The following is an 11,523-nucleotide window of genomic DNA, read 5'->3' on the forward strand; positions in this document are numbered from 1 at the left end:
GCATTTTATTTTCTCTTGGATAACCGCTATTTAGTGTACATACTTTTTATTGGGTAAGGGCTACCTTATATTATGTGTGCATTTTTATTGGTTAAAGCTAGTTGAATTTTTTAAAGAGTAAGTTTATATATAATTTCTATATAGATTAATATTATGACTATTAAATTAATAGATACAATTTAGTACACATACATTTTATTGGGTAAGGTAGCTTTCTATATAGATTAATATTATGACTGTGAAATTAATAGGCACTATTTAGTATACATACTTTTTATTGGATAAGGGCTACCTTATATTATGTGTGCATTTTTATTGGTTAAAGCTAGCTGAATTTTTTAAAAAGTAAGTTTATATACAATTTCTATATAAATTAATATTATGACTATTAAATTAATAATTGCAATTTTGTATACATACTTTTTATTGGGTAAGGGCTACCTATTATTATGTGTGCATTTTTATTGGTTAAAGCATTATGAAATTAATAGGTACTATTTAGTATACATACTTTTTATTGGGTAATGGTTACCTTATATTTTGTGTGCATTTTTATTGGTTAGAGCTAGCTGAATTTTTTAAAGAATAAATTTATATACAACTTCTATATAAATTAATATTATGACTATTAAATTAATAAGTGCAATTTAGTATACATACTTTATAAAGGTAATGGCTACCTTATATTGTGTGCATTTTTATTGGTTAAAGTTAGTTAATTTTTATTGGGTGAGGGCTACCTTATATTATGTGTGCATTTTTATTGATTATAAAAAGTTGAATTTTTTTAATGTAAGTATTGTTGGTTTTAGGTTTAAGGTTTAGATATATTGTTGGTTAAGGCTAATTGAATTTGCATACACACTTAGACTGAATTTGCATACACACTTAGACTAATATTCAAGCCTAGAATTTTATGGTTGTATTGGCTATTTTACCATCGTCGTGTAATTATCTATTATATTATTATATTAAATAATTATTTGTTATATTATTATATTAATTTTAAAATATTTTGAAATAACGTAACTTTTTTATTTGATTTTTGTATATATTACAACTTTATAAAGATAAGTTATTCATTTAGATGAGAAGTTATTTATATAGACTTTGGAATATATTACTAATTACTATTTATTATTTCTAATTTATAATATATCTAAATTTAAAATGATCTAAAATTATTTTTTAACATTAAATGAAAGGTATGAATGATAAAACTTTAGCCGTCATTAAAAAATGATATCGTCATTAAAAAACGATATGACAGGCAGGGGTGACCGTAAAATTCCAAACCCGCTCTGAATAATAATGCTGCCTTCACAAATATTTTTACCTTTCACAAATTGAATAAGTGATTCATCTTTTCCATTTAATTATAAAGGAGCTTCTATAATTTCCCCTATTCGTTAATTTTAAGAGTAATGAAATAAAACACCACTAAAATAAAGCGACACAGACATCCTCATTACACAATTGTAGGTGTCAAGGTAATAATTAATTCTTTGGCGAAACCCTCCAGATAATTATCTATTTACTGTACGAGATTTTCCCGTTTCCATCCACCAATAAAACAAAACAAACAAACCCGCATATTGGGAAAATACAACACGGTACAATTGTTAGCGTACAAACTCTTTATTACGACGGCCGAACAAACAAGAGATATCTATATGTGTCGCTAAATAAAGCTCTACACGTTACATAGGTAAGGCTGTACAAAGTAAATGAAGCCCATTTACATCGGAGAATAAACTACCTAAGCAGTCATTTATTTATACAAAATGGGTGCACCAGGTTCCCAATTTGTGGAAGATGGCACCCTTAATAACTAACTCTAGATTCTATTAGAACAGAAAACAGTTGATGCGGCCTAAGCATTAACCAGGCCACAGGATAAGCCCATCAACAGAACTGCCCCCTCTTCCTCGTCCTTGCCGAATGATCTCTTCAACAAGGTAGAATGTTTATCCTTGCTGAATCCATGGTGGCTGCCCTCCGTTGCAGTCACGGCGTTCTTCTTCCGGGGAGCGGGGGGATTTTGCGATCCCTGCTCCGGGCTCTTTTCTCGCTTGCGCTTCGTCAATTTCGTCGGAGTTTTTCTCGTGCCGCTCTCACCGTTGCTCGAGCTTCTCTGCTTCGTGATTTTCTTGAAGCGGATTCCGCAAGCGTTGCACAGTGACTGCAAAGGTCCAACGGAACAGAGATTTAATTTCAAAGATCTAACAAAATGGACATATATTTGCAAAGATCTGACGAAATTGACATTTACTTGCACAAGATCTAACAAAATAAACATTTAATTTGAAACAAGAAAAAATCACAATGAATCGCACAGATTGATCGGAAAGAGAAGATGAATTTATAATGGATCACGGAGTATGATCCGAAAGGTTGATGAAAAAACTAAAAACAAATCGAATCTAGATCCAATGTATAGGAATTTTAAGGTCAAACTAATAGTTTTGTAATTTAGGGCAAGGCATGCAGAATGAAGGATGGAATGTTTTAAGGGCGGCTCGAATCTATATAATTTCTCTGCTCCTTTGCAGATAAGCTTATATTTTCTTTACTGATAACTAACGAGGAGGTCAGAGAAAGATGTCCGAAAAGATCTGACCTAAATTTAGTCTTTTCTCTCAAAATTCCGACAGAAAAACACAGATCGGGAAAGTTGAGTGAGAAGATCCTAGGTTTTGTCAAGTAGCCGCCGATCGGCACGGATAACTCAAAAATCGAGTCTTCCTGGGTAAAAGTAGCCTTCCTGAGTGTAAAGGTCCAAGGGTTCAAGCTGAGGAAGGGGCAGGGGTCCGTGCCACCAGCTGTAAAATGTCTTAAATAAAAGAATTTATAGGCTTAGTTCAGAGGATTTTGAAGAAATACAAGAATCTAAAGCTTGAAATAGAGATTGAAGAAGAATATTACTAGCACTCAATGCACCTAATGTGAGGAAAAAAGCTTACAGCAGCATAATTCAAGTACACAACAGAAACATAGACCATGAAAGCTTAAGCAAATACAAACCTTTGGTCCGTTGGGGCCATTTCTCCATAGCGGTGTTTTATCAGTCTTGCAATCGGAGCATGTTCTGGTCACGCTTCCATCCGAAAATTCAGCCTCCGTCGTCTTCTCCGCGCTGTTTATTGCGGTCTGAAATCAAAAGGGGGAAAATCTAATTAAGCAGAACATCAATAAGAGAAATAAACACATGGTCTTCAAATGACAGAACTACCAGCAACATTAGAACAAGACACTGCAAAACGGAACCACGAAGAAACAACTCCATTGATGAAAAGGCAACAGACCCGAAATCCGTCAAATGACAGAAACAAAAAGACAGCCAGGAGAACAAAACAGTGGAACAAAATAACCGTCACAAGACGGAAACCGAAAACGGAAGCATCCATACATGTAAATCGCTGTCGGTCCGAAGAAGCCTTGTGATCGACTGCAGCCTAAATTTATGCATCTCCGAGCCGCTATCCTCAAGAACAGGACTCAAGTTATCTTCCTCTCCTCCACACAGCGCAGGCACGCCGATTGACAGAGCACAATCAAAAACCTGTTTCTCATCATCAAAACTCGGCAAAAACATCTGACTGCTCTCAGATCTACGTGCAGGAACACCAAAACTCGTCCTCCCGCTGCCTTTCAACTCCAAGCGCGAGCAATTCACATCATTCGAGCATTTTCGAAAAATTCCGCCGCCGAAACTTTCAGGCTCCCTAGGCGCTCGAAACGCATCAGGCTCCCTCACCGACTCCTCCGTCTGCATCTTCTTCAGCCAGAATTTCTTATAATGGCTGTTCCCGTACAGCGGCCCGGGATGATAAGCTGCCCCCTGCAACATAATTCCTGCAAAGACTTCGAACCAAAACCAAAAGCTTCCTTCCAGATCTGCAATCCCTCGCAATTACTACAAAACTCCTTCGTTCACCATGATCTTCCCCGCCGCGCCATGAAATCGTTCGTCTGTTGATGCCGAAAACAAACATTAAACACAGAGCGGGAAAGTTACGCCGCCAAGCAGAGGACTATAAAGCGACGGGTGTTGATAGCGGGCGGGCATATGTGGCCAGTGTTTACGCCTCATTAGGTCGGCGAATTCGCTAAACCGCCCACACCTTGCATATAAATGGCCGCTTACCGCTTAATAAACAGCAGTAAAGGAGGATTGACGCCCAAGAAACAAAAGAATGGCAAGTTCTAGACGGAATCCTTTTTTTTATTACTGAGAAAATCAGGGCCGTAAGGATAAAATTCCGTTTGGACAGAAATCTGAGCCGTCAACTAACCTAATCGTGCGGCAAAACGTGTCCGTTAAAGCTTGTTCCCCAAGAAACCACTCAAAAGCCGTTTAGTAACTGATGCGGTTAAACTTGTAGTTAGTTATGAATAGGTTGTGTTAAAACGCGATGACGGTAAGAAGGGGAGTAGTTAACAGCGAGTTCAAGCTGACACAATGTTTTTTTAATTAGGGCACTTTCGTTTGTCGGTCAATCTTCACGAAGGTTTTCCATGCCGCGCATTGAGTTTTACAAAAAAATCTATTTTTTTTTTTTTTTCAAATACGGTTTGGGTATATATTTAAGAGCAGTATGAGACAGAAAGACCGCATAAAATTACGGGTATAAAGAAATTCAAACGCCCTTGGACGAAGATGGTGAAAAGGGGAATATAGTCTAGAGGATTCTCTTCTCTTCTTTTTCTTTTTTCTCCCCATCATTGTTGCTGAGGTAAATATTGAATTTATTTTGTGGTCTTATTTTTCCATATATTGTGGCTTTGGTTTTTTGATGTAGGTGTTCAATTCTAGTTGTTGAATGGTTGTTAGTGTGATCAAGTTAGATCTATATTTTATAGTAGTTTTTTTTTTTTTTTTCTCTATTGAGAGGTGGTGGATAAGCTTCAAGTTGTTGTGTTACCCCTATCAATTTTCCTTAAGCAAATAAATTGATGGAATTCACAAAGTAAAATATGAAAAACACGTCATGTTTTATCTTCCAATCATGCAAGAGTAGATCTAGAGGAATCAAAATTGCAACTACCCTCCATTTTCTCTAATGGTTTGATCATCCAATCTATATGCCTCGAGATTATTTGTATTGGTATAGCTATTAACTTCTAATTAATTTTTTAATTTTTTTTTAAAGATTGCTTAAGTTTTAAATTATCATTTTATTAATGTATATTCTAGTCATATTTACAATTTTGATCCAATTCAATATCACAAATGCTCTAAAACTCTTATTTGTTTTTATATTAATAAATAGATCAAATAAGGGTGTTAACCCCATATAGTCACAATACACTAATAGCACAAGTGTTATTGGTAGACCAACAACAAATGCAAAGGGTGAATGATGTTATAAATCAAGGTCTCATATGGCCTACTATCAATACCTTACTTGCCTTCCATAAAAGACCACATACAGAACAAAGGGCCATAATTCCCATGCACAATGCAATGGCTAGAAGAGACCATTAACAATATATAATTAGCACACATATAGGTGACTGACTATATATAGTATAAACAATAGACAACAATCACCCATTCAAGTGGGCTAATACTAGAGGGATTTTGACCTAACCTATGCTAACCATAAACTATAGAAGAAAAGACAAATGTGATGCAGAAAACTTTTAGAGGACACTATCTATAGTTCAAGGGTGTGCTTCTGGGACATTACAAGGTGGGTAGTTTATATAGGGGACTTAAGGGGGGCCACCTATAATCAGTTCTTTCCCTATTATTATATTATTCAGGCAAAGACTTCACAAGCCGTTATAGTGGGTAAAAATGGATCTTGCAAAAAAAGAACAATAATCATCCAACCAAAGAACTACCCCCACTTGCAACGCTCCTTCCATGGCAACAAATAGGAAGACCACCTCGATAAGAGTATAATAAGAAGTGGTTAATAGACTAGAGAGAAAACCACAAACTCATCTCGTGCCCAAGCAACTACATAAACGAGAACACCCAAAGAAATGAATCTCCCTTATGTGTTACTCAAAAATATCAATTTACTTTTACTTATATTAGTATCCATGATGTAGGAGCACCCAAATGTATGTGTAGTCCTCAACAAACAAACAAATTTGAGTGAGTTACAATTTTTTGTTTTAGTTTTAGTTTTGAATGAAGTCAATCATCAAGAACAATTTAAGGAGTGATCAAGAGGTTTTGTAGTTGTCACAAGTCATTGGGAGAAGTGATCTAGATACAATCATGAGGTTTTTCAGACCTAGATTGTTTGAAGTTGTTAGGAGTCATTAGGAAATATCAAAAGTGATCTGGAGTAATCAAGAGGTTGTCTCAAGTTGTTGGCAGCTAGTCTAACACAACCAAAGCTTTGAAATAATATTAAATTTAAATTATTTGTGGTTGTTGGATTTCCTTCTAACTCTTCAATTCAAATTTGGAATACATACATACATACATACATACATACATACATACATACATACATATATATATATATATATATATATATATATATATATATATATATATATATATATATATATATATATATATATATATACATACATACATATATATATATACATACATACATATATGTATGTATGTATGTATGTATATATATATATGTATGTATATATATATATATATGTATGTATGTATATATATATATATATATATGTATGTATGTATGTATATACATATACATATATATATATATATATATACATACATACATATATATATATACATACATATATATATACATACATATATATATATACATACATATATATATATACCTAGATTGTTTGAAGCTGTTAGGAGTCATTAGGAATTGTCAAAGGTGATCTGGAGTAATCAAGAGGTCGTCTCAAGTTGTTGGCAACTAGTCCAACACAACCAAAGCTTTGAAATAATATTAAATTTAAATTATTTGTCATTGTTGGATTTCCTTCTAACTCTTCAATTCAGATTTGGAATAGCTATTCACTTTCCTCCTCATATATGTATGTATGTATGTATGTACATACATATGTATGCATACATAAATTTATATATGTATGCATTTATTTGAATTCAATTGAAAAGGAGTTCTTTTGGGGGGTAAAACATTTCCTCATGTTTAATATGTTACAATGAACATTTTTTTTGATAAGAAAAACAAGTTTTATATGGATCTTGAAACACAAATGTTAAAATAAAAACCAAGGCTAATAATAAGCATATAAAGCCCAACCAAACATAAACAAGTCACACAACTTATAATAAGCATTAAAGCCTAGCCAAACACAAAGGCCAAAGAAAAGGCCAGTTCAACTTACATCAGAAAGCCAGAACAAGAAAAAGCCAACTTGACAAAAAAATAGCAGTAAACTAACAACTAAAGATAGGAATAAATAAAACATGATTACTCTTTTGTCTTTCACTCAAGCCCCTGCATCGTCTGAGCTGCTTCATAGACTTTGTGAGTCTCCTCAGCAATCTGCTTCTGACTCTTTTGGGCTTCCCGATCCAGGTAGCTAAAAGTAATTTCAGTTGTCGCATCCTCTTCCCCCCTGGCTCTTTCCTCATTCTTGTTCTCACTCTTGTCTAGCAGGCCTTTGGCTTTTAACATTCCAGTAAGGGATAGAATGTTATCATTGATAGAATTGAGGATGGAGATTATCTAGTTTGCTAGATTGTGATTATAGTTTTCCAGGTTTAGGATTCTCTTCTTAGCTAAACTAATTCTATCCTCCTTATTCTTCTGATTTCTTGGACCTGGTTCCATCCTACTATTTTCCATTTGTCCAATTTTTTCCTTGACCTCTTCCAGTTCGTGGTAAAGCCATTTGATTGACCTAAAGTTGTCAATCATGTTATTACAAACATTATTCAACAGATTCATGCCCATTTCTCTAACATTATCTATTATTGCCACCATAGTTGGATCGATAAGTTCTTCAAACTAGAGTTGGCCCTGTTTTTCTTCCAGAATTTGGGGATTCATTATCTCCTTGACAATCCCCATTTTGGATTTCTTGACATTAAAATTTCTCCATGCATTTCGCCTATCCTTAATAATCATTTATCCACCCTCTCCTCCAATATTCTCCTTCTCCTGCTCCTAGGGATGAATAGGGGAAAGAGGAATAGCAGAGATATCCGGCCTTGACCCTAAAACCCTCTCAACATCCTTTTCTTTGCAACTGGTTCCTCCCTCTTAATTTTTGTCTCCTCCTCCTCATCATCATCATCAGATTTTAAATCCTTCCCTTCCTCATTGTTATCTTCATCACCCTGGCCTGTAATTTTAGGCCCATGTCCTCTGGGACTCTTCCTACTTGGGATAATAGGTGAGGGTGATTTTTTCTCCAACTCTTTAGCCTTCTTTCCAGAGGAAACTTTTTCCTCCCCCTCCGAGCTAATACTTTCAATATTCTCGGAATCAGAGGAAAAACTAGAGATGCTTGAGTCCTCAAAGGCATCCACACCAGGTTGAGGGGATTTGCTTAAAGTCTAGGCTTTAAAATACTTGAAAATTAACAACAATAATCCCTCATGAAGGGCAGGATTCACAGAGGGTTTTTTCTTATATCCTATGACGGCCTTGCTCATAGAAGTAAATAAGTAAAAGGGGAAAGAAATCTTGATTCCATGATGAAAATGGTTGAGAAAAACAAAGTGATGGGTTCTCACCTGATCAAATCTGGTATCCAACAAAATATACTCTCTAACAGCTTGTAAAACATACCTCCAAAGTTTTTTGATGGAATCCATTTCAAAGTACATTTTGCATTTTACTAGATCATTCCTCTCCTCTATTTTCTTTGCAAAATCTTTGACTACATTCACTGATAGCTTCTTGTCTCTATAAAATTTGAAGCCCTCCGCCGAAATTTCAGACATGAGAGCAATGACTTCCTCTGCTATCTAAAAAGAAACTCCATTCACTTTAACTCTCCCATCCTTCCAAGAGTTCACCATACTGTTGGTAACATCTAGGTTGAATCCATGGAGTTTAGCAATGTAATTTGCTCTACCTCCCTTCTCTAATGTATCCCATACTTTAGCCCTTTCTTTCCATTTTTTCACTTCCCCCACAGGCCCCTTCCTACTCCGTTCCCCCACCATATCTGCGCTTTCCACCCCTACAATTCTCATAAACACCAACCTTTGCAAAACCTTCTCAACCCTTTGAAAGCTCTTGTTTTCATGTCTCTGAGAAGCACCAAAAAAATTTCTATACCCCAGGAAAAAAGGTGGACAAAAACATCAACCCACAAAACGTGTCGATATGACATTGATAACCTCACCTCCTGACTGCATTTTTTGTAAACACAATAATTATAATAACTCACACCCCAACTTCCATAAATTAACATTATTACAATAAGATCTCCACCGTGCTTCCCTAGATTTTTTCTAGATCGATAAGACTCCTCACTTCTGCTAGAATATTCCCATCTGAATTCCAAGTCATCACCTTGTCTTGCCTGACTGCTTCATTGGTACACCAGTCTGCCACAGGGTTAGCTTCCCTATAAACATGGGTGGCGTGGATACAATTTGAAAATTTGAAGGATATTTAAGGTCTCTTCAATTAAATTAGCAATAGACCAGAAGGTTGACTAATTCCTTTTATACATCTTATGATGTTATTAGAATCCCCCTCCAACCATAATTTTTTGATTCCCATTTCAAAGGCCAGTTTAATTGTATAGCAAGCAGCACTAGCTTCTACAAAGTAGTTAGTTTGGAATCCCAATGGATAAGAAAAAGCTGCCACCCCTCCACCAAAATTATTTCTTATGATTCCTCCACAACCCGAAGGTCCAAGGTTACCTTTTGATGCACCATCAAAATTTTCTTTATGCCATCCCTCAGGAGGGAGTAGCCATTTCACATCTTGTCTTTTGGTTTTCCTATCCTTTTCTTTCTCCTTCTTATTACCACCATTTTCAATATCACCCCCCTTCCTTACCTCGTAGTTCTCCTTTATACTTCTATAAATCTTCTCTCCTAGAACATAAGTAGGTTCCTCTCTATCTCTGAAAATTCTATTGTTTCTTTCCTTCCAGATTCTCCAACAAAAATGAGGCAAAGTCTAGGTACTTAAGTCCAACAAATCTGAACCCTTGAACATACTTATCCAATGGCAAAAGAAATCTAGTAGAATACCTGGTTTGCACCAACTAACCCCAAAATTTTTTGTTATGTTATTCTAGACCTCCCTTGAAAAAGAGCAATGTATAAACATATGATTAACCGATTCCATCTGATTCTTACAAAGGATACACCTATTAGGCATAAAATGACCTCTTTTTATTAGATTGTCTAGTGTAAGAATTTTGTCTTGCAAGGCCAGCCAGTAAAAAATATTAATCTTGGGGGTAAGCCCAAGTAACCAAGCTTTCGCCCAAGTGGGTTTCTCTTTTAGGCTCCAAAGGGAATTGTAGCCCGAAGCTACCAAGTAACAACCATTAGGATTACCACCCCATATAACTTCATCCCTTTTGTTATTAATAACCATGGCATTCAGCATAGTCATGATCAACTTGAGATCCTCAGAGATAACCGACAGGTCTTTCCATCCCTGGTCAATTCTATAATCACTAACTTTCAAACCAAATTGCCTTATACAATCATTAGCCCACATTTCAAACATAGGGTTATTAATAAGAGGTCCTTGTAGCAGCCAATGATCCGTCCAGAAGAGAATATCTTCCCCATTCCCCACTTTCCAAACAACCTTAGCCTTGGCCAGCTCTCTTGCTTTAAGAATACCATTGTAGATAACAGACCCTCTCAGAATGTCCTCATTGTTTAGCAAAAATTGAATTGAAGGTCTTCTAAGATACTTATAAAAAAAGACATCTCTCCATTCCCTAGTACTATTAAAGATGCGCTAGATCTGTTTGGCTAGGAGCGCCATATTTAGATGCTTTAGTTTTCTGATACCCAATCCACCATAGCACTTTGGAAGACAGACATTATCCCAAGCTAGAAGGGGATATCTATTCTGCCCTTTAAGATCCAACCACAAAAAATCCCTCTGAATCTTTTCCATTTTCTCTGCAAATTTAACTGGAATCTCAAAAAGCCTCAAGGCATACATTGGGAGGTTTTGAAGAGTAGATTTAACGAAAAGGCATTTCCAAGCCTGACTAAGAGTAGTCCCTTTCCAGCGCACTAGCTTCTTACTTAATCTGTCAATGATCCCATTCTAGAAGGAATCAAGAGGCTTAGCACCCAAAGGGAGACCAAGATAAGTAGAAGGAAACTTTCCCACTCCACAACCAAGGGTCCTCGCAATTTTCCTCTGCCTATCCTCTCGAGTATTAATAAAGAAAACCAAGTTTTTTCCCCTATTAATGAGTTGTTCAAATCCTCTCGTGTACAAATGAAGAATCTCCTTCATTACCTTAGCCTCCTTGACTAAAGCTTCCCCTCCCATAATTGTATCATCCATAAACTATTGGTGAGAAAAAGGATCACACCTAGAAGACAATTTAAACCCTTTTAGCCTACCAACTTGTTTTTTCTTCTCA

The 11,523-nt window shown here is 35.8% G+C and overlaps 1 protein-coding gene across 1 annotated transcript; it reads right to left on the bottom strand.

Moving 5' to 3' along the window:
- Positions 1-1,619: 1,619 nt before the first annotated feature.
- On the bottom strand, positions 1,620-4,007 carry LOC149550372 (uncharacterized). Its single transcript, XM_089793400.1, has 3 exons — positions 3,410-4,007; positions 3,025-3,150; positions 1,620-2,182 (listed from the first exon to the last, which is right to left on the bottom strand). The coding sequence occupies exons 1-3, from the start codon at positions 3,848-3,850 to the stop codon at positions 1,874-1,876; spliced, it is 876 nt and encodes a 291-aa protein (XP_089649526.1). The 5' UTR covers positions 3,851-4,007; the 3' UTR covers positions 1,620-1,873.
- Between the last annotated feature and the right edge of the window lie 7,516 nt (positions 4,008-11,523).

Source organism: Cupressus sempervirens, chromosome 7 (assembly GCF_028749045.1).
Source record: "Cupressus sempervirens isolate cs-2001-9-10 chromosome 7, ASM2874904v1, whole genome shotgun sequence".
NCBI lineage: Eukaryota > Viridiplantae > Streptophyta > Pinopsida > Cupressales > Cupressaceae > Cupressus > Cupressus sempervirens.

What these genes read in the sequence shown, in the direction of transcription:
- LOC149550372 (XM_089793400.1), bottom strand. Translation starts at nt 3,850, where the DNA reads ATGTTGCAGGGGGCAGCTTATCATCCCGGGCCGCTGTACGGGAACAGC. An exon ending in GGACCGACAGCGATTTACAT is followed by an intron (nt 3,151 to 3,409) that starts GTATGGATGCTT and finishes TTTTGATTTCAG; the next exon opens with ACCGCAATAAACAGCGCGGA. An exon ending in ATGGCCCCAACGGACCAAAG is followed by an intron (nt 2,183 to 3,024) that starts GTTTGTATTTGC and finishes GGACCTTTGCAG; the next exon opens with TCACTGTGCAACGCTTGCGG.